This window comes from Symphalangus syndactylus, chromosome X, assembly GCF_028878055.3.
Source record: "Symphalangus syndactylus isolate Jambi chromosome X, NHGRI_mSymSyn1-v2.1_pri, whole genome shotgun sequence".
In the NCBI taxonomy this organism is placed as follows: Eukaryota; Metazoa; Chordata; class Mammalia; order Primates; family Hylobatidae; genus Symphalangus; species Symphalangus syndactylus.
The window spans coordinates 154,218,064-154,241,455 of NC_072447.2; the positions used below are offsets into that span (position 1 = coordinate 154,218,064).

Here is a 23,392-nt window from a genome sequence, read left to right on the forward strand (position 1 = left end):
AACCTTACCCCCAACCCTGTGCTCCCTGAAACACGTGCTGTGTCAACTCAGGGTTTAATGGATTAAGGGCTGTGCAGGATGTGCTTTGTTAAACAGATGCTTGAAGGCAGCATGCTCGTTAAGAGTCATCACCACTCCCTAATCTCAAGTACCCAGGGACACAAACACTGCGGAAGGCCGCAGGGACCTCTGCCTAGGAAAGCCAGGTATTGTCCAAGGTTTCTCCCCATGTGATAGTCTGAAATATGGCCTTGTGGGAAGGGAAAGACCTGACCTGTCCCCCAGCCCGACACCCGTAAAGGGTCTGTGCGGAGGAGGATTAGTAAAAGAGGAAGGAAGGCCTCTTTGCAGTTGAGACAAGAGGAAGGCATCTGTCTCCTGCCCGTCCCTGGGCAATGGAATGTCTCGGTGTAAAACCCGATTGTATGTTTCATCTACTGAGATAGGGGAAAACCGCCTTAGGGCTGGAGGTGGGACATGCGGGCAGCAATACTGCTCTGTAAGGCATTGAGATGTTTATGTGTATGCATATCTAAAGCATAGCACTTAATTCTTCACCTTGTCTATGACGCAGAGACCTTTGTTCACGTGTTTATCTGCTGACCTTCTCTCCACTATTATCCTATGACCCTGACACATCCCCCTCTCCAAGAAACACTCAAGAATGATCAATAAATACTAAGGGAACTCAGAGGCCGGCGGGATCCTCCATATGCTGAATGCCGGTCCCCTGGGCCCCCTTTTTTCTTTCTCTATACTTTGTCTCTGTGTCTCTTTCTTTTCCAAGTCTCTCGTTCCACCTAACGAGAAACACCCACAGGTGTGGAGGGGCAACCCACCCCTTCATGTGGGCACTTTGATACTCATATGCCTTGGTGTAGTTTCCACTGATGCTTTGCTTTTCATTGCTGCTGTTGCTGCTATTGCTGTTTTCTGATTGTCTTTTCTCTCTGTGCTACACTGGGGATAGTTTTATTGTCTAAATAAATACTGTAAATTCATTTTAAAATAAGTTTGTCTGTATGTTCACTAATTCCTTCTTCTGCAATATCTGATCATCTGCTAATCCCATATAGTGTAATTTTCATCTCAAAAATTGTAGTTTTCATCTTTAGAAATTTGACTCGGATCTTTTTATATATTTCATGGCCCTACTTAACTTTTTGAACATATAGAATATAGTCATATTAGCTGTTTTCATATTCTTGTGTACTAATTGTACATCTGTGTCAATTCTGGGTTTATTTCAATTGATAGATTGTTGCCTCCTCATTATTGAGAATTTATTTGCATGGCTGATAATTTCTGAGTGGATGCCACACATTGTGATTTTTACTTTGCTGGGTGCTGTGTGTGTTTTTGTATTTCTAGAAACATTCTTGAGGCTTGTTCTGGTGTGAAGTTAAGTTAATGGAAAGAGTTTGATCCTTTTGGGTCTTGCTTTTAAGATTTTTCAGTAGGACTAGAACAGTGCTCAGTGAAAGGACCAGTTATTCCTCATGAGTGAGGCAAGCCCCTTCCAGGTACTCTACCCAATAGCCCATGAACCACTAGGTTTCCAGTTTGACTGGTGGCATGAGGCACTTTTCCAGGCCCTGTGTGAGAGCTGGGAACTGTAATGCCTAATTTGGGGGGATGGTTCTTTCCTGAGCCGTGGATAACCCCCTCATCGGTGTGTGCAAATAAGCACTCAGATGAATACTTGGGAAAGACTCTTTTCAGGTCTCCAGAGCTCTCTCTGTGCAGCTCTCTCCCCTGCAGTACTCTGTTCTGCAAACTTTAGCTGCTTTAGTCTCCTTTCATTCCCTTCTCTTCTCTGTGTCCCTAACCCAGGGAGTCATCCATCAGGTTCCACCTGCATTCCCCTCTGTGCCATGGTCTGGAAACTCTCACAAAGGAGTAATCTGGGGCAGTCACCAGATTCACATTTGGCTCCTGTCTCTTAGGGATGGCTGTCCTTTGTTGCCTAATGTTTATAGTCTTGAAAACTGTTGTGTCACATATTTTTTCTATGTTTGGTTATTTCATTCTGGAGGAAAAATCTGATCCTTTTTACCCCATGTTGGCTAAGAGGAAAAGTGTTGCATGTTCCTTGAAAATCAAATAATTGATATAGCAGAATCTTATGCTGTACAATGAAAGTAAAAAGAGAGGGAGTAATGGACTGGGAAAAATGCAGGGACCATGCATAGACTACTCATTTAAAACTTATGTATTGAGCACCTACTATGCTCCAGGCACTGAGAAAAGGTGGTAGCTTTGATTAACGTGGTGATGGTGGAGATAAAAAGTGATTGGATAAGAGGTATGTTTTGAAGGTAGAGCCCATATGATTTGCATATATGTAGAGTCCATGGGGTACGAAAAAAAGAGGAGTCAAGGATGATGCTAAGGTTTGTGACCTGAGTAACTGGGAGTATGGCTTTGCCTTTACTGAGATGCAGATGATTATGGAAGGATAAGCTTTTGAGGGGAAGATAGCTCACTTTTGGACATATGGAGCCTGAGATGCCTATTCAAAATCCAAGTGGTTATGTGAGGGAGGTAAATTACCATCCATGGGATAGGTTGAACTGGTGTTAAGAGTTTGCAAGTCATCAACATACAGATGTATTTAAAGCCATGAGACTGGAAAAGGAGGTGATGAAGAGAGAAAAGACAAGAAGTCCATTGAAGGACTGAGTTTGGGGCACTCCGACATTTAGAGTTGGAGAAGAAGAGGACGCCTCTTCAAAGAACACTGAGAAGTGGCCGGGGAGGAGGAGGAGAACGAAGAGAGTAGACTCTATTATTTCAAGAAAGATGGAGTGGATAAGCTGTTAGATGCTGCTCAGAAACAGAATAGAACATGAACAGAGAAGTGACTTGGGATAAATCGTGTTCCTGTCTATCTCTTACTCTGGGAGCACCACTGAGATCGAGACTGCCAGACTGTTCTTTCTAAACTCAGCACCCAGCAAAGGACCTGGCACATAGTAGGTGTCTTGGGGACGTGTGTGAGATAGATGAGTGAATGAATGGGCCATGAACTGAAACTTCTAATCTTGGCTATATGACGAACTTGTTCCTTCTCACCCTGACTTGACTTCTCTAGGAAGGAATTTTCCTCAAAATTCTTTCAATAAACTCCTTGACTAGGCTGGTTTTTCTTTAAAGTCTTGGGCTGGCTGCTCAACTTGTGGATAAGGAGAAAAGAGGCCTACAACTCCACCTTGACTGTGTTTGGACTTTTTACCAAATAATCATGCCTTACTCTAGGTTGTTAAACCACCCTCCTTGAGAATCCCACTGCTCATCTAAGATCTGTTGTCCATCTCTGTTCTCTTTGGTAGGTACATGGTCTGTCGTCTTCCTTGCCAAGCCTTTTCTTGTCCTCACACTTGTTTGGTATCCCCTGTCCGTCCTTGCAGCAGCTATTGCAAACGTTCTGGCCTCCTCCAAATTCTGCACCTACTGCTGTCTGGTGTCTCTGAAGATGAGATCCCCCCATCCCTCCCATTTCACTTAGAACACTGGGGTTTTGCAAGAGTGAATCCCTTCAACTGTCTTGTGGCCTGTTTCTCAGCAACCCCTTCCCATTGTCCTGCATCTGTCTCCTGTCACTTCCTCTGGTACCTGAACCTTCCCATTCCACCCATATTTCATGGGTTCCAGCCTCAACTAGAGTGGCTCACAAGCACACATATTTTTATTATCTGCTGAATTCCTCCTCAAAACCTTTAAGCTTGCTTTATTATCTTCTTGACATAGAAAATAACAGCAACAGCAAGACAGAGAACCTTTGTCAGCCCCATATCCTCCTCCAGTTCCCACTCTATCTTTCCTCTTTTTCTAGGCCAGTCTCTTAGAAAGACTGAGCTACGTGCTCTATCTCTTGTCTGTCCCCTCCTACCCTTCGCTTGAAACTTCATGAAACAAGCTCTCTTTGACCACCACTCCTTGACACTACTCTTGATAAGGTCCCCAGCGAGGCCGCTATTGTTCCACCCAGTGCCCACTCCAGCTCTCAGCTCAGGGGGAAGAAGTACCCCACATAGAGCACTTATCTTCCTGATATGGGAGGGGGGCATTGGCCTTGCAGACAGCTCCCTTCCTGAAAGTCTGCCTTCCCTGGGAACTCCCTCATGTTTCCCACATCCCCAGCCTCATTCTCCTTCACTCACCCAGCCCCTCAGCTGTCTTTCATGGTTGCAGCTCCCCAGAGCTCTACCCTTAGCTTTTTTCTCTGCTCTCATGATATGGGGAGGGATACATCCCCCTGAGAGCTTTACCTGTAATGTAAACCCTGGTGTTCATGGGCCCCCTCCAGTCCAGACCCCAGTGAACCCTGAGCCATCCGGAGTCCACTGCAGCAGGCCTGGAGAGCCATGTTGAAGGCTTGAGACCAGTCCAGGGCCTTGGGGATGGAGGGCAATGGGTGGACAGAACTTTGACACTTTTTGTGGGGGCAATCAACTCAGGGCAGACGCTGCTTGGATGTGATAAAGGAAACAAGGAGTTACGGTTGACACCAGGCTTCCAGCTTGAGTGACTGGGAAGAGGGCAGGCCCCTTTCAGAGGTGGGTAACTTTGAGGAGGAACTGATTTGACATGATGGTACCTGGAGCCTTGGGACTTGAGGTTTCCTGGAGAGGGTGTATACATGAGACCCACCAGCCCAACTGCCTTGTTTCCAGCAAGCAGCCTGAGGGGGCAGTTTCTGACAAAGGGGAGGGTGTGCAGGCAGTCAGGCTCAGGGATGGGTCTGTTTCCTGGTACAGAAGGAGCAGGGCTCATGGGGTGGGGGAATCTGCCTTTGTGACAGAACCTTAGAGAGGGTGTGAACATATGCTGTGCCCCCAGCACTGGCCTGGCCCTGGATTACAGCCCTTTTGATCTGCCAGCTTCATCTTCAACACCAGCTTTTCCAGGAGGCCAGCCCTGAAACTCTGGTGCGAATGGCTCTGGCTTTGTTTGTGTTGCCTGAAACTTTTTGTCTCCATGGTCTGCTGCCTCCAGGGTCCAAGCAGGGACTCAGTGATGCTGATTCCTTTCCCTCAAGTGCCCTCGTTACTATCCTGGTGCCATAGTCCCACAGAGAGCACCAGGTGAGCATCTCTGAGGCTGTTTGACGTGCCTGCCATCGCCATGGTGACAGCTTCAGAGGCTGGAACAAGCTTGGGTGGGGGTTGAGGGAGCTCCAGGAACAGCTTCCGGACTGTGGGTCCAGCAGCATGGGCTGTGGGAAATCTGGGGGTCATGCTGACCATTTCTGCCCACACCTGGTAGGACATGCCAACCAGCCCTGGCAGGGAAGAGCTCCTCCAAGTATCTCCTGACTCTGTGGCAAGAGACGCTGTGGGACACAATCTTCTGTCCCTCCTCTAGATTGTTACGTCCTCGGCTATTCCTTCTCCATCTATTTTGTGGACACCTCATCCTCTGTTCAACTCTTAAATGTTGGGGTTCTCCACAACTGTGCCCCAGACCCTCACTCTGTCTCCTCTTTCTTTGTGATCCCACCCACTCTCTCCATTGCTCCCCACACCCACTCCTCTGAGTCCCATTCATTCTCCTTCCTAGATAGTTCCGCGCTCCGCCCTCTTGTCTTGGGCTCCGTTGGTACTCTTGCCCAGCCTCCTCTCCGCGCCAACCTTCACCCTTGTTCTCCCGCTAATGCAGGCTTCACAGAGCAGCCAGAGGGATTTTGTGGCACAGAACGCTGCCCTTGTCCCTCTCCTGCTGTGGGCAGAGGAGAGAGCCCTCACTATCAAACTATCAAAGCTAACACAAAACAAAACGAACAAAAACGGTTTTTGTTTGTTATGTTTTGTGTTAGCTTTGATAGTTTGCATGTAAAAAAATCCTGGGGTAAAATAAAAAAGCAAACGCTTTTTGTAGTTTAGCACTGTTTCCATTTACAATTACATATTAGGGTTGGGGGAGTACCCTCATTTTCTTGGCCCCTGGCGCCTGGCACTTAGGGAATGCTGAATCCCACTGCCCTGACTGCCACAGCAGTGCTTGAGGGTGCTGAGGTTGGCCAGGTGGGCCTGGGCTCTGATCCATCCTGTTCACTTGCCGCTCTCCCACTCTCGTGGGTGTCAGGGTCCTCTGTGACCTTCCTCTTGGCCCTCTTCCTGGCAGATAAGTGCTCTGGTTGTACATGGAAGATGACCGAAAAAACCAATGGTGTGAAGAGCTCCCCAGCCAATAATCACAAGCAGCATGCACCCCCTGCCATCAAGGCCAATGGCAAAGATGACCACAGGACAAGCAGCAGGTGAGTCTGCATGGTCTCAGGGAAGGTACAGAGGCTGCTACTTCTTCCCATCTCTGCCTCATTGTCACAGAGCAAGCAACCTTTGTCTCCAGGACAGCCTCTAAAAGGAACATGGGATTTCTAAGCATGACCCAGGAGGGGAGACAAGTCATGCCCTGAGAACCCTGGGTCAACCCTGCTCTTTTTTCTGCAGGCCACCCTCTGCAGCTGACAATGACACCTCCTCAGAACTGCAGAGGCTGGCAGACATGGATACCCCACAGCGGGGAAGTAGTGGCTTCCGCAGGTGGGTCCCACCACTACCCTGCTGCTTCCCCTTCCTATGCATGGGGCCTGTCAGGGTGGCTACCACTGCCCTCCTCTTCACGGTCCCACTAGTCCTGTCCACCAAGACCTCCAAGGAGCACTGTCGGTGGTAGCCAAACTTCATTCTTTCCTCCTGAGGTCTGGGCAAACCCCAAGGGAGGCAAGCTCAGAGGGGCCAGAAGAGGCCTCCCTTCACATTCGGCTCTCTCAGCGTCAGACAGCGATATCCTTCCCAGTAGAGAGGCCTAGGTAGAGGACCCAAGGCCTCTCTGTCCCAGAGGCAGAGGCTCCACGGGGAAAGCAGGAAGCTCAGGGCAAGCTTTACTCCTGACAGTTCCTGCCTTAACACAACCTCCAACTTGCCGTGAAGACCCCCCGTTTGCTCTTCTCACCATCAACTGAGATGGCACTTCCTATAGGAAGTCTTCCCAGGACAGCAGTTTCCCCCTGGACTGCATGCAGGGTCATGCCTGAGCCCCAGCCCCCTGCCCTGTGGCCTCTACCCCAGCTTTTAGCACACGGGAAATCGTGGTCTGGCCTGTTTGTAGGTTTCACTGTCCTTCTTTCATCTTCCTTAGCAGACAGTGCGCTCTTGGGGACAGGTGCTCTCTGAACCGCATGAGTCTTGGCTCTGGCTCAGGCTCTTTTTCTCTCACCTCTAGGATAGTTCGCCTGGTGGGGATCATCAGAGAGTGGGCCAACAAGAATCTCCGAGAGGAGGGACCTAGGCCTGACTCATTCCTCGAGCGTTTTCGTGGGCCTGAACTCCAGACTGTGACCACACAGCAGGGGGATGGCAAAGACGACAAGGATGGCGAGGACAAAGGCACCAAGTACAGCTGTTCAGCTTGTGGGGCTCAAATGGGCTTTAAGCATGCAATGGAAGAGCTCACTGGGGTTTCTACGCTACTGTCAGGGGCTATGACAAGCCCTGCTGTAGTAAAGAGAGTGGTGGGCAAGGGTGACTTGCAAGGTTTTCACCTCCAGAATATTTCCACTGTTTCCCCAACAGCCAGTGGCCTATTTGCCATGAGAACCTCTGGGGTCTTTTCTCGCCTTAGTTGCCTCTTGCCCAGTGTCCTCTTGCTGCACATGAATGTATAGCCCAGTTCCAGTGGTCAGGAAATACTGAGAGGGTGCATTCAGGGAGTGCCCTGGAGGGGATGCCAATCTCAGCTCCACTGTGGGCGAGGAAGTGGGTCTTTGAAGAGATCATGTATAGGGCTGGAGGAGAAGGGCTGGATGATGGAGCAGGATAGCATGGGGAGGGCAGAGAAGGCAGAGCTGGAGGGTCTGTACTTTGAGGAATGAGAAGGCAACTGCAGATGTCTGGCCAAGCTGCCATTCCCCACGTCTGGCCAGTGGAGAGAAAGCAGGACACAACATCCCTTGTCAAAGCAGGACACAACATCTGGGGAAGTGATTTGGAGGCTGGAGGCTAATGACCAAAAAGGGAGGGTGAGGTGGGCAGGAAGCTCATGGTGCTCACTCGCCTGGGGCACCTCTCTTTAGGGAGGGATGTGGGAATAGGCCTAAGCCCCAATTACCATCCTGTGGAAATCCCTGCCCAGGTCCTGAGACCCACCGCTACTGAAAGCTCTGCCCCTTGACATGCCCTCTGGGCAAGGGGCCTGTAAGGTGCATGGGAACCAATGGACCTATCTAGGTTCAGAATGAGAAGATGGGTGCCCCCGCCCATCTGAGTTCCACTCAGATGCCCAGTACCAGGTTGTAGTTCCCTGAAAAATGGGGCCCTCAGCCAACCCATCTTTCACCCCACATATATGCTTCGGCAGTGCTTTTGCTTTCTCAGGCACCTCTGGTTTCTGGGAGCTGGGGTGCTATCACACTGGGGAACCTGATCCCCAAGCCTTGCCTTTGTCTGTCTTCTCAGGAAGAAATTTGAACTATTTGTCTTGGACCCAGCTGGGGATTGGTACTACTGCTGGCTATTTGTCATTGCCATGCCTGTCCTTTACAACTGGTGCCTGCTGGTGGCCAGGTGAGCAGGGTGGGGCCCAGGAGGGGTGGCCAAAGCAACCCAGTCTTCAGACCCCGGGATTGACAGTGCAGCAGTCCCTGGATACCAGTGGCACCTCCAACTTCTCTGTTAACCCCAACCCTCTCCCCATTTAATATGCCATGAAGATTTCTTGTCTGTCCTGTGTCTGGGACAACTACAGTGGCTCCACACACCTAGGGTGCATCCTCCACATTTGCAACAAACATGCTTGATAGAAAACTAGGATTTGGTGATGCCATTCCCTCCTCACAAACCCTTAAGTGGCTCCCCATTGTCCACAGGATGAAGTTCAAGGCCTAAACATGGCCTTCAAACTCCTCTGGACCTGTCCTTTTTCTCTTGCTACACCTTCTGGATACACCCCAGCCCCAGCATTCACCACTCTTGGGTCAGAACACGCCGTTTCCTCTAGAGAAAATTCCCTTTCCCTTCCATTTTCCACCTATGGAGATTCTTCTCCTTGCAGGCTAAGTTCAAAAGCCACTATCTCCATGTAGCTTTCCTTGGCAGCATTCCCCATCCTACTCTGTCCCAATCCCAGTCATTCATTCAGCAAGGATTTGACTGAGCAGCTCATGTGTGCTCCGTGCTGGGGATAATGCGGTGAGCACAACCATGGTCTCCGCTCTCCTGGAGCTCCCAGGCTAGTGGCGGACAGTGACTGTAAACCTGAAATGAAACAAATGACCAGGATGATGCCAGGGACTGGTGGCTAGAGAAAGGGCAGTCAGGATCAGTGTCTCTGAGGAGGTGATGGCTTAGCTCGTGGGAGGGAGGCAGCTAATTAGATACTTGAGGATGGTGGAGGGAGCATTCTGGGCAGAAGAAACAGCAAGTATGAAAACCCTGTCTCGGGATGGCCTACTGTGGCTGGAGGCTGTGAGTGAGCCGTCACTGGCATGGGCCAGCTCTGCAGTCTCAGTGTGAAGGGGAGGGGGCTGGAGTTTGAGTCTAAATGTGACCAAGTAGTCAGAGTTAACGGCTCTCCCCTTTGACTAGTACACTCACTGGACAATCATCCTGGGCTGTGTCCCTGACTCTGCTCTCTCCCCAGTCCTCTCCCTACTCAGTTGCCAAATCCTGCCACTTCCTTTTAAAAAGTTCTGCAACCTCCAACCTTTCTCCATTCCCACTACTATCCTCCCTCTCACGTGTATTGGCTAGTGCTGTTTGTTGGGTGCTGAGTAAGATGTATGTTGAAGAGATGAGCATGGAGATGGTTCAGTCGTGTGCTGTAGTCTGTTCTTCCAATGACTTGTTCATTCATTCAACTCACAGCCATTGAGCGCTCAAATCCCACTGCCCTAGGTCAGGCATGCGGCATGCCGTAATGACTAAGAGGGGTCCCTGCCTTCCTGGAGCTCACAGTTCAGAGGGTGAGACAGAAAATTAATGGTTAATGGTGCTGTCTATGTAGTGATGTTATGTAATGAGGAGGGGTGGGGCAGAAGTTACTTGTAGATAAGTATCTCTTGGCCTCAGGCTGACTGTGACTAAATGACGCCCCTGGTAGCCATCCCAAGCCCTGCACACAGTGAACACTCAGTTTGGGGCCTCCAAGGGACATTTGGCTGGCTTTGGAGGTGAAGCTTAGCCCTGTCCTCCTGCAGAGCCTGCTTCAGTGACCTACAGAAAGGCTACTACCTGGTGTGGCTGGTGCTGGATTATGTCTCAGATGTGGTCTACATTGCGGACCTCTTCATCCGATTGCGCACAGGTCAGTGAGCAACTGGGATGCAGGTAAATCCGAAGGCCTGAGTCCAAATTTTTAGGAAGCCCACTGGACATGGTGTGGGGCTAAATTGCTTGGGTGGGACTCTGGTAGGTGAGTACCCTTCTTTGAACCTCATGGTCCCACATGCATAGAGAGGTTTTGATCTGGGGGTGTTCTCTTAGAGTCCTTCTGGCCAGCCCTGGTATGTGAGCTATATCCTTCCTTGGGAAGGAAGTTTCAGTGAGCAGTAGTTTCCTTGCCTAGAGATATTAGCCTACAGAGAAGGATATATATATATACCCTGAGGGCGGAGATGACATGCTGGCTTTCATCTCTACTAGGTTTCCTGGAGCAGGGGCTGCTGGTCAAAGATACCAAGAAACTGCGAGACAACTACATCCACACCCTGCAGTTCAAGCTGGATGTGGCTTCCATCATCCCCACTGACCTGATCTATTTTGCTGTGGACATCCACAGCCCCGAGGTGCGCTTCAACCGCCTGCTGCACTTTGCCCGCATGTTTGAGTTCTTTGACCGGACAGAGACACGCACCAGCTACCCTAACATCTTCCGCATCAGCAACCTTGTCCTCTACATCTTGGTCATCATCCACTGGAATGCCTGCATCTATTATGCCATCTCCAAATCCATAGGCTTTGGGGTTGACACCTGGGTTTACCCAAACATCACTGACCCTGAGTATGGCTACCTGGCTAGGGAATACATCTATTGCCTTTACTGGTCCACACTGACCCTCACTACGATTGGGGAGACACCACCCCCTGTAAAGGATGAGGAGTACCTATTTGTCATCTTTGACTTCCTGATTGGCGTCCTCATCTTTGCCACCATCGTGGGAAATGTGGGCTCCATGATCTCCAACATGAATGCCACCCGGGCAGAGTTCCAGGCTAAGACTGATGCCGTGAAACACTACATGCAGTTCCGAAAGGTCAGCAAGGAGATGGAAGCCAAGGTCATTAGGTGGTTTGACTACTTGTGGACCAATAAGAAGACAGTGGATGAGCGAGAAATTCTCAAGAATCTGCCAGCCAAGCTCAGGGCTGAGATAGCCATCAATGTCCACTTGTCCACACTCAAGAAAGTGCGCATCTTCCATGATTGTGAGGCTGGCCTGCTGGTAGAGCTGGTACTGAAACTCCGTCCTCAGGTCTTCAGTCCTGGGGATTACATTTGCCGCAAAGGGGACATCGGCAAGGAGATGTACATCATTAAGGAGGGCAAACTGGCAGTGGTGGCTGATGATGGTGTGACTCAGTATGCTCTGCTCTCGGCTGGAGGCTGCTTTGGCGAGATCAGTATCCTTAACATTAAGGGCAGTAAAATGGGCAATCGACGCACAGCTAATATCCGCAGCCTGGGCTACTCAGATCTCTTCTGCTTGTCCAAGGATGATCTTATGGAAGCTGTGACTGAGTACCCTGATGCCAAGAAAGTCCTAGAAGAGAGGGGTCGGGAGATCCTCATGAAGGAGGGACTACTGGATGAGAACGAAGTGGCAACCAGCATGGAGGTCGACGTGCAGGAGAAGCTAGGGCAGCTGGAGACCAACATGGAAACCCTGTACACTCGCTTTGGCCGCCTGCTGGCTGAGTACACGGGGGCCCAGCAGAAGCTCAAGCAGCGCATCACGGTTCTGGAAACCAAGATGAAACAGAACAATGAAGATGACTACCTGTCTGATGGGGTGAACAGCCCCGAGCTGGCTGCTGCTGACAAGCCATAAGACCTGGGGCCCGACTGCCTCTCCAGCCTTGGCCTTGATCCCAGGAGCTAGAGGAGCTATTTAGATCTCCGGATTTAAATGCATTACCCTCATGTTCCCTGAATTCTCCCAAAAGCCTCTCTGACCCTGGGTTTTTGGCCTAAACATCCAAGATTCCGCCGCCAAGTTTAGCCCAAGTTTGTGGAGAGTACGGACTGTGTTGGCTGCACTTCCGAGACCTTTGGCCTGCCTAAGCCTGAGGAAGGGAGAAAGGAGCAGCTGTCTTCCAGGAGTCTGTCCTGGGACTGGGAGCCTGGGCAATGATCTGCTCTGAAGAAGGCCACTTGCAAAATGACATACACCTTGCTGCAGTACTGCCCCCCTCTGGCTCTTTTGCACATAGCGACTCCTCCCTTGGTTCTGGCCCCCACTTTTTCTAACATGTGTTCTGAATACTCCCTTTTTCCCTGCACATGCATGTACTTCGAGCACCGACTATAGACATTTAGATCAGGTACCCGGTGTCTGTCTCCCAAGACAGGCCAAGGGATGTGATAGTGTTGTTGGGAGGGGGTAGAAGGGGGCCCACTCAGGGTTATTCCTCCCCATCAGATACTCCAGCTCCTGCTCTGTAGGTTGATTTCTCTGTCTGCTAGCCAGGATGGCATCTCTGCAGTCTTCTGTGGACCAAGGAGATAGACCCGGCTTCTGGTCCATTCCAGGGCAGGGAGTGAGGAGCAAGGCAACTGGCATTTGTCCACCTGAAGACAGAGGTAGCTGGCAGGTCTGGCCATCCCTCCCCTATGAAGAGCATTCCTAAAGAGGCCCTGAAAACTGCTGCTGGTGGGGAGGCTCTTCCAGTTAATATCTACATTAGAGGCACCTATGAGTCAACAAATTCCTTTGACCTATCTGTGGTTCTTGCCCAACTCTGCTGTTCACATTCTCTCCCTCCCTCCATTAATCCCTCTCTTTTCGCTACATGGTTGTCCCTCAGTATTCATCAGGGATTGCTTTCAGGAGTCCCCATGGATACCAAAATTTGTGGATGTTCAAGTCCCTGATACAAAATGCCGTAGTATTTGAATATAACCTATGCACATCCTCCCATACTTTAAGTCATCTCTCGATTATTTGTAACACCTAATACAACGTCAGTGCTATGTAAATAGTTGTTATATTGTATCTTTTCTTTGTATTATTTTGATCTGTTATTTTTTTCCCTGAATATTTTTAATCTGCCATTGGTTGAAACGGCAGATGTGAAACGCAAGGATATGAAGGAAAGAGTACTTTTCTTCGCCCCTATCCAGAACTCTTTCGGTCTGAAATACACTCTCCCACCTTTCCCTGCCTGCCTAAGCCTTATGGGTCCTTCAGGGCTTAGCTCAGGCACCACCTTCTCGCAGAAGGCCCACTTGACTGCAACCACTCCCACACTAGTCAATTATCTCCTCTGTAGCCTCCCACAGCGCAGAGCCTCTCTGTCCTGGTTTTATAATGTGCGGTCAGTTTTAGTGGACTTGGTTTCCCCTCCTGACTGTGGACAAGGCCAAGACAGTCTCCCTCATGCGTCTATTTGCAGCCTCAGTGACACAGCTGGCACTGAGGAGCATTCAGAGAACATTTATTCATTGGGGGAGTAAGTGAACACATGAATGAGTGAATGAATGGATGAATGAGCAAAGAAACACAGCTGACCAAAACTCCCCTGCTTCTCCCTGACAGCAGTCATGCCTTGACAGAAGCATTGGCTCTGCTGGGGGAGTTGGGAAAGATCTCCTGGAGTATCAGGTCTTTCAGCTGGGCATTATAACATGATCAGGAGCCTAAAGGAAAAGTACTAATTAGTGGGCAAGAAAATCTAGGTGCAGACTCAGAGGCCTTCCTGTTCACATGCACACCACTTATTTATTCATGCATTTCTTGTGGTGAAATGCACATAAAATTTACCATCGTAATCACTTTTAAGTGTACAGTTCAGTCATGTTAAGTATATTCACACTTTTGTGAAAACAATCTTGAGAATTTTTCATCTTGCAAAACTGAAACTTTGTCCCCAATAAAAATTCCCCATTGCTCCTTCTACCCAGCCCCTGGAAGCAACCGTTCTACTTTCTGTCTCTATAAATTTAACTTCTCTAGGGACCTCATATAAGTGCTATCATACAGTATTTGTCCTTTGTGTCTGGCTTATTTGACTCAGCATAACATCCTCAAGACTCATCCATGTTGTAGCATGTGTCAGAATTTCTTTCCTTTTTAAGGCCAAATAATATTTGATTGTATAGATCACCACATTTTGCTTAGTCATTCATTTCTTGATGAACACCTGGGTTGTTTCCACCATTTGGCTATGGTGAATATTCCTGTATACATGGGTATACAAATAGCTCTTTGAGACCCCGTTTTCAGATTTTGGGGCATATACTCAGAAATGAAATTGCTGCATCACTTAGTAATTCTATTTTTAATTTTTTGAAGAACCATTTTCTTTTTTGTGTGTCACCAAAACAATGACATCATTTTACATTCCTACCAGCAATGCACAAGGGTTCCAATTTCTCTACATTCTCACCATCACTTAATTTCTGTGTTTTTTGTAGCTATACTAATGGGTGTCAGGTGAATCTTATTGTAGTTTTGATTTTCATTTCTCTAATGAGCAGTGATTTTGAGCATATTTTCATAAGCTTAGTGGCCATTTGTATATCTTTTTTGGAGAAATGTCTATTCAAGTTCTTTGGCTATTTTTAAATTGGAGTGTCGAGTTGTAGAAGTTCTTTATATATTCTGGATATTAAACCCTTATCAGCTATGATTTGCAACTCCTTTCCTTATTCTCGAGGTTGCTTTTTTACTGTGTGACCACGTGGATTGTGTCCTTTGGTATGCAGAAGTGTTTAATCTTGTTGTAATTCAATTCATCTGCTTTTGCTTCTGTTGCCTGTGCTTTTGGCATTACCATTCCTTTTTATGTGAATTCATCCTTCTGGCCAGGCTTCTTTTACATTTAGTGTAGTTTCTTGACCTCTTCCCTGGCTTAGAGGAAGAAATCTTAACCAGGGGAAGACTCACCTGGACGGATCTGCAACATGACACATGCCCAGGTCCTGGTGCCTGAAAGTTGCAGCAGGAGAGAGATGCATTCATGATGGAGCAGTGCTTTGTGTACAGCCCCCTTTGGGTATTGGGCTTGGAGAAAAAGCTCTAAACCCCTTTGCTTCAAGAGAATCCCACGCAACAGGAGGAGTCTTTGGAGACCCAGCCAGCTCCTTGCCAATAACCTCATTGCTAAGGTTGCACTGAGTTCAGTTTTTACCGTGTCTTGGAACCAGGACAAAATGTAATTTTTGCAGGCGTAAGATGATACTGGGGCCAGAAGCAGGGGGATGACTGCACTGAAATTTTTTGCCTTGATTTCAGCAAGAAATCTGCAGTGTTCTCCCTGGAGCCTGGTTCACCATCAGCCCAGCCCCAACAGGTGCCTGATTTCCAGCCCACATCATGGGACGGACATTGTGTCTTGGATTTGGTTTGCCCCAGGGCAAGGCAGGCACCTTCTCTGGACCGCATGGGGAGCTCACCGGCTCGAGACACAGACTCCAGGGCTCAGCTCCCACCCTCTTCCAGTTTTCTTTTCCCCAGATATCCTTGGGTCCAATCTCTCACAACTTTTTGCCATGTCTCGAATGTCTATGTTCTCTTCAGCTTTCAGGTATTTTCTTTTTTTTTTTTTTTTTAATAAAATTAAATCCAAATTTTATTAAGGATTTCAAGTTACATACTTCAAATTTCTACAATGGAATGGAATCATTTTGGAACTGGAAAAGTGGCATAAACACTGACATCCCTTGAAACTACAATTTTATAAAGAAAATTCTGCAAACCACATCCCCATTACATAACAAGACTAGGCATTATCTACACCTTCACTTTGGCAATAGCTATTTCCTAAAATAATGAAAAAGATGATTTTGCTACTTCAGTTCATTAAAAACGGGATTCTATCTTTAAGGTTCAGAAAAAGCTGCATTTAGATGAACTATGGTTACCCGCCACCCCCCCACCCCCGCCAAAAAAAAGAGAGCAGAGAGTGTGTAAGCAAAGCAAAGGAAATCAAGAGAAAAAAGCTATTATAATTGGTTAAGGATTTCCAGTAGTAAGTGAAAATCTCAGGAGGGGAATGGATAGCACTACAAACGATGTGCTCACATTCCAAGACCTTAACACTAACTTTCTCTGTTCTGGAGCTGGGCAGGCAGCACTCTTTTAGATCTTTGTGTGGCTCCTATTTTTATAGAAGTGGATGGATGCACTATTTCACAAGGTCTAAGAATTTTTTTCAGATATTTTTGATGACTGTATTGTAGTAAATACTATAGGGATAGCACTATAGTATTGTAGTCATGAGACTAAAGTGGAAATAAGACTATTTTTGACAAAAGTTGCCATTAAATTTCAGACTGTAGAGCCACATTTACAATATCTCAGGCTAATTACTGTTAATTTGGGGGTTGAACTTTTTTTTTTTGATGACAGCGAGGGTGGACTATTGGATTGTCATTAGAGGAAGGTCTAGATTTCTTGCTCTTAATAAAATTACATTGAATTAATTTTTAGAGGTGATGAAAACTTCCTTTTTGAGAAGTTAGTGTTAAGGTCTTGGAATGCTTTCAGGTATTTTCTCATGCTGTTCCCTCTGCCTGGATTACCCTTTTCTGCCTCTTTTTCTTCTGAGATTAAATTCACAGGCCCCTTCTCCGAGTCCTACCACAGCTTTCTATGTGAGACTCCCTTGTACATTGGTCTGCAAGTGTCTGTTTAGCAATAATATATTCTCATCTAATGACAGTTTGTTCATTGAGAAAAGGATGAAGGAACAACAGAAGGAATATCTGTGCAGCTTGTCGTGTGTGTGTGTGTGTGTGTGTGTGTGTGTGCCTGTGTGAGGACCTGGATGTCAGCCTAGGCAGTGTCTGTCTCTGGCCAACCCCTCACCCACCCTCTCTCTGGCTGCTTTCTCTGTAAGAGCGTGACTCTCCTGTCTGTTGCTGGCCGCCGCCCCCGCCTCTCTCCTATAACTGGCTGTAACATAAGAACTGAAGTACATTTTCCATTATGTGTTGGATTTATTCAGCACAGCCTGATGTTTCCTGCTCTTGATTTTAAAATGTTTAAATTGGAATGTTTTTTATTTTCATTTGAAAATACCCATTGAAGGTAAATTGCTCTATTTGCATATGGCCGTCAATTTGCTTTTCTCTGCATTGGTGACCTTCTATAGAAAACAAAAGTCCCCTCTCCTGCGCACCACACTCCTTCTTCTTTTGGTGTGACCTGTGGTGGTCCTTGCCTGGCCAGCCCAGCCTGAGTCCAAGCCTCAGAAGCATCTATTCCTTGGTCTGGAGCTTACAGTTAGTCTGACCATTTATCCCCTCCCTTTGGTGAATCCGAGGCAGAGGGTCTCTGTCTTCTGTTTAGCCTGGAAACAAGGAAGCCCCCAGTGCACAGAGATGGGGAACCCTACCACCAGAGGGCGCATGAACCTCAGGAAAGGGTGGTGGGCTCCACTCTGTGAACCCTCCACCCAGCAGAGGACTGAGCAGGGCCTGTTGAGGCAGTTAGGTGGCTGCCCCCCCGGGGCCTTGCAGAGCTATTGGACAAGGTCTCCTTCCCATTGTGCCCCACTGTGGTCCCTTTGAAGGCCCTCAGAGGTTCCTGGGTGTCAAGGCCAATGCCCAGTACAAGTTTGTTCATGCTAGGTACCCAGACTCTGCTGGAGATTGGGGAAGGAGAGAATGTCAGGGTGGAATTACGGGGAGATTTGAGCACTATGGTTGTCATTACTTATTGTATTCAGAAAAAAAAATACTAGAAGTCTGAAAAACCCTTGATGTTATGGATAAGATTGGTTAGCATGGAGCTAATGTCAGCCTACTTAAAATTGACATAAATAAAATTATTATGTAAATAATTGTTCCAGTGTCACATGAAGGTAGTACACAGATGATTGTGTACATTTAGCCAAATACCTACTTGATGCCACCATGGTATTTGAAAAGTAACACCACCATAACTCACCCCTTGGTGTTTCCTAGAGAACCTGCTCATCTTCCCATGTGGGTAATGGCACATCTGTCCTTCAGGTTGCTCAGGCCAAAGCCCCTGGTGTAATCCTGGATCCCTCTCTTTTCTTCATCCACTGCATCCAATCAGCCAGAAAATACCCCGTCCGCATAACTTTTCGAAGTCCAGTCAGAATCCACGCACCTCTTCCACCTCCGCCACTCCCGCCCTCGTGCAGGGCTCTCTCCTGGATGACTGCAGTCACCTCCAGACTGGTGTCCCTGTTTCCACCTTTGCTCCCTCCCCTCCAACCCACTCTCCATCTAGCCAGCAGAGTAGTCAAAAGCAATGAAAATCATGCCTCATCCTGCTTACATTCTTTTGCGGTCTTCCATTACTCCTATAATAAAATTCAAACTCATGGCTTGGTCTCCAGGTCCTGTTGCACAGCCCCCGCCAGCATCCTTGGCCTCACCTGCTTTCTCTCCCGGCCTCTTCTGGAGTCAGATCCTCCAGTCTCCTCTGAGTTCCTCAAACACACCCAGCTTCTCTGTCCCTTGGCAGCCTTGCACTTGCTGTCTTGCTGTGTTGCTCTCTTTTCCTCTGGACCTTCTGTGGCTGGCTTCTTGTCCTCAGGACTCCACAATGAAAAGAGCCCCCAGCCTCCCAGTCATGCTGATCTCAGCACCCCGTGAGGTTTTCCTAACAGCACTTAGCACCCTCCACGATCTTCCTGTTCATTGGTTTCCTTGTTTATTGCTCGTTTCTCCAGTTAGAATGTCAGCTCCCTGAGATAGACCTTTGTGCTGGCCCCCACTACATCTGTAGCACCTAGAGCAGCTACTGGTACCTCAGTGTTCTGTACATGCCCAATACTGGGAACTTCTTAGGGGCTGGCCTCCTCCTTTTTCTCTAATGGACTAAACCCCATATCCTCAGCTGCTTCTCTCTGCCCATCCTCATAGCCCTGCAGGTTTTGCTCACACAAAACTCCTTGGTATTCCATAACCCAACTGGAGCTGTCCCACAAGAAACTCAGCTTACACCTACTTCTATCCCTACATCTGTCTGCAACATTCCTGTAATCCTTCAAAGTCACCTCTAATGTCACCTCCCTCCCAAAGCCTTCTTTGATCCCCTACAAACAAGTGTGACTCAGCTATCATCTGTATTTGTGGCTTTCCCCCTTCCTTGCTCCCGGAGGATGGGGCTGTGTGAGATTCATGCTACCCTCCTGTAGCCAAAGCTACTTGCAAGAGGGTATGTGTGTGGAGGAGGAGAGTGGGTGTGGACTTGGTCCCCAGGGGGCTCTGCTGAGGTAGAGCTCCCCAGTTGAACAGGGAGCTGAGGTAGGCAGGCTTGGGGTACTAGCTGGCCCCAGCAGGAGGAGTGGTGTGCCATACTGGCTGTGGGTTCACTGGCAGGTCAACTTCCCCCTGGCAGGGACTGAGCTGCCAAGAACTAAGTGATTTTGCTTCTCTCTGAGGCAGACATTTCCCTGGAAGGACAATCTAGCCCTGATTTAGGGCCTGACACCAAGCCAGTTACAGTTAGCCTGACGGGGAGGGTGATGAAGATGCCTTTCTAGATAAAATGTTTGCTAAGCCCAGGTCCAAAAGGGACTCAACGCTGTGGCTGGGACCAAGGCCATGCTTAGAGAGGGCCCATAGGAACACTGGCCTGGGAGCCCTGTAACCTACGCTTGGTCCTGTTCCACTCCCATTTTCTGGGGACTTGGACTATTCTATTCCTGGAAATCTGGAACATAGCACAGTAGGGTAGCTGGGGAAGAGGACAGTATCCAATAGAGCCCCTTTCCTTGGTCCCCCCAGGCTTGAGGAAGACCCTGCTCTTTCCCAGCACTGCCAGCCTAACTGCATATTCACATGACTCAAACTGGGCAGTGCTAAGGGGGCCTCAGCAAGCTGCTGTCTTGTCTTCTGGAACCTGATATTTGCCCAGGGTCTTGAAGGATGCAGAGGAGCTCGATGGGCAAGCAGGATGAGATGCCAGGTCCCACGAGCCAAGTGAGCAAGAGTGTTGAAGAGCAAGACCAATGGCCCCAGTCTGTGGCCAGGAGGGGGTTCAGTGGAGCATGAACTTAACTCTCTCCTGGGCTCTACAGATCCTGGAGTTAAAGTGATCTCAGTGGTTGAACTGAACGAATTTCTTTCCCTTTTGGGCTCAATTCCCCACTTATTTTAAGAAAGGAAGATCGCAGGCCCTTTGCAGCCCTCCTGGGGAGTCAGAGGATAGATTTGTCTTACGTCAACTTGTACCCTTGCATCACTCAAGTTTGTCTAAGCTCAAACTTCCAGCCAGGCCTTTGGAGTTGCCAGTTTCTATGGATCAATGTTTTTAATTAGATGGGGTTTCTTGTTTCTCCTTTATTGAATCGGGTAAGCAAATTAAATTGGGCAATTTGTTGTTAGGTCATTTAAATGCCAACTGGGTTTCATAACCTGGGTTTGTGCCATATCCAAGTCCCTCCAACTTCTTCCTGGAGTGATGGAATCAGAGGCCAGCTGGAGGAGTAGGCACCCCAGGGAACCGTAGGCATGGGTCTCTGGCTCTTGAGGGTCTGAGTCCCTGGGGCATAGACCCACTCTCTTTGCTGGTCTAGAAAGGCAAGGTGGGTGGTCACGGGGGCTCAGGACTCAAGCTGGATGGGAACAGTGGTGAGATAATAATTAGGAGTTCCTAGGGTTGCCTGTGGACAAGGCACTTCTTTGACCTGTAGCCTCTGTTTTGTTATCTATATAATGGGTAAGGTCTCTGGAGACGCTTCTGTTCTGGCATTCTGTTGCACTCTGGCTCTGTGAAGGTGGAATCTGCTCCACCAAGACATAGCTTGTTTGTCTGGTGCTGGAGGGGGCACAGTTTCGGGATCTGAGTCTTGGAAGGCCGACCGAAGTGGGCTGGGCAAGAGGCCTGGGTGGTGTAGCAGTCTGGGCCAGGTCTGGGCTGCGCGCCTGGCTGACCAAGCTAAGGCTGCCTCAGGCTCCAGACAGCTCGCCCTGCTGCTGTTCCACTTCCGGCCATAAAGAATGGTGGGGACGCTCTTGCACCGCGATTTGAACGCGCCGCTGGGCTTGCCAAGCCCTTGCTCGATCTCCATGTAGCGGGAGCTTTTTTGCACTACCTGGACTCCAGGAGTGGGAGCGCCCCAAGATCCCCTGGCGAAGAAAGAATTTGAGCAGGGCAGCTGCAGGCACAGGGCATGGCAGGGGGAAGCTCTTCAGCGCCCGCCCCAGATCTCCTCATCTCCACATCCCCCTTGGAGCCTTTGCCCTCACCCTCTCCTCTCAATGGCCACATTTGCCACCTACACAGTGCCACCCTGCAGGGTTTTCGTCGGCAACCCATTCCATTTCTTGCCCAAAGAAAGGGAGGAGGGGTGAGCTGTAGGCCATTCACCTCTGGGACCTGTTCTGAGAGAGGGTAAGGCTGGGACTGCTGGGCCACCTTCCTGGCTCCTGGAGACACAAGAGTGAGGAGGCAGGTCTGTAGACAGGCTGCCCAAACCTGTTGAATTCAGGGAGATAGTGACAAGATGTGACAGGCGAACAGGGACAGTGGCTGGAGGGCTCCAGCAGGGGCTAGGGACAGGTATTCAGGGCATCGGGCTTGGTAAATAACATTAACAAGGCAGCAACCTGAGCAGGCACATTGGGAATGCAGACAGGGCTCCGTGACTGTGCTGGCTGGCTGCCTGTGAGTCACCTCTGTGGATCGATTTAATTGCTGAGCACTTGGATATGCAATGTGCTTAGAGAGGCTTAGTTGGGGCCCCCCCTCAAAACCAGTGCAACAATTCGAGTGTACTACCAGTGGCCCAGAGCATTGCTTGCTCAGGCCAGGCCCGGAAGCCTTAGCTCATGTCTCTCCCCTTTTCTCTCCCTTTTGTGAGCACTGGGTCGCTCAGGTTTCAAGGTGAAACAGACTTCTTTTCTAAAGCCACCCTGATCTGGGGGGCCTCTAGAGATCTCCCCAGACCCACTCAATCAAATCACCTCTTGTTGCTTGATTACATCGTCTCTGTTCAGTGCCTGACCCAGAGTAGATGCCAACAAATATTTTTGGAAAGAATGGGAAAACCGGTGTATTTCTTGATTTTTTTCAGATGCTTGCTGTTTTCTATTATGCCTATGAAATAACAATACAGCCCTTTAGGACACGAGGTTGTGTCCAGCGTGTCCATAGCATAGCAGTCGTTTCAGGGAATAGACCAGTTTTGTGCAGATGTGGACTGAGGGCTAGGTGGGGGAGTAAAGAATCTGAGAAACAGGAACTCTGCCAGCAAACGGAGTCCTGGGAATGCATCTCATTTTACAGGCACGGTCTTGTTCTTCCTTTTCTGTTCTGACCATGTGGAACAGAAAACAGTTTTCCTTGGCTCAAAGACAAGGCAGGCGAGGCGGTGACTGTGTCTAAACGTGCCGAGAACTAACTGTACCTGTTATGGAACAGTTTCAGGTCCTGTGTACAGAAAGGAGTAGAGTGTGCGGTTCCAAACACTGGCTGCTGTGGTCACGCCAACCCAAAGTTGCTCCTGAACCTCAAAGTGATCACATCGGCAGACTGAGCCATCGTGGGCCAGAAACCCGGGTTCCTGGTGGGCTGTTTACCCAGTTGCAGAGATAACATCATAGCCAGAGGGAGTAAGTCCTGACTGGTGACATTTGACGATTTTGAGATGGAGCTGGCTAAACCTTGATTTTTCTATTTTCAAATCTTGTCATGTATTGAATCGTTTTTGAATGGCATGAAAATCTTATTTAGTGGTTAATATCTGCCCATTATTTTAAGAGTAGTTTTCATAACCAGCGACCATCACTAGATCCGGGAAGTACTTGGAATTAGTGGCCCTACAAAGCCACAGCTTGGAATTGGAAGCAGCTTTTCTCTACTACTCAAAGGGGTGGTGACTGTACTGAGTGGCCAGCTTTGAGATGACTGCGGTACACACTCCTGGGTTCTACCCGGCTTCCGCTCTGGGGATGCAACCTAGACCTGGGGCTGGGCCGAGACCTCCACCTCCCCATTGTGGGACTGACGGGCGTGGAGGTGAGGTAAGGCTGTGGCCAGCTCTGAATGGAGAAAGGAATAAGAAAGGAAGGAGGGAGGGAGAGAAGGAAGGCAAGAAGAAGGGAAAGAGGAAAGAAGAAAGGAAGGGAGGAAATAAGGGAGGAAGAGAAGAAGAAAAGAAGAGAGGGAGGCAGATATCTGGGACCCTATCCTGGCAACTCATGGCGGCAGAGTGATGACAGGTGGAAAAGCTTAGCTGACTCT

The 23,392-nt window shown here is 48.8% G+C and overlaps 1 protein-coding gene across 1 annotated transcript; it reads left to right on the top strand.

Moving 5' to 3' along the window:
* Positions 1-4,434: 4,434 nt before the first annotated feature.
* Positions 4,435-12,052, top strand: CNGA2 (cyclic nucleotide gated channel subunit alpha 2). The gene is made up of 7 exons (XM_055268354.1): positions 4,435-4,559; positions 6,127-6,262; positions 6,456-6,548; positions 7,231-7,401; positions 8,463-8,570; positions 10,202-10,308; positions 10,647-12,052. The coding sequence occupies exons 2-7, from the start codon at positions 6,153-6,155 to the stop codon at positions 12,050-12,052; spliced, it is 1,995 nt and encodes a 664-aa protein (XP_055124329.1). The 5' UTR covers positions 4,435-4,559; positions 6,127-6,152.
* Positions 12,053-23,392: the final 11,340 nt, after the last annotated feature.

What these genes read in the sequence shown, in the direction of transcription:
- CNGA2 (XM_055268354.1), top strand. Translation starts at nt 6,153, where the DNA reads ATGACCGAAAAAACCAATGGTGTGAAGAGCTCCCCAGCCAATAATCAC. An exon ending in GGAAGTAGTGGCTTCCGCAG is followed by an intron (nt 6,549 to 7,230) that starts GTGGGTCCCACC and finishes TCTCACCTCTAG; the next exon opens with GATAGTTCGCCTGGTGGGGA. An exon ending in GGCGAGGACAAAGGCACCAA is followed by an intron (nt 7,402 to 8,462) that starts GTACAGCTGTTC and finishes CTGTCTTCTCAG; the next exon opens with GAAGAAATTTGAACTATTTG.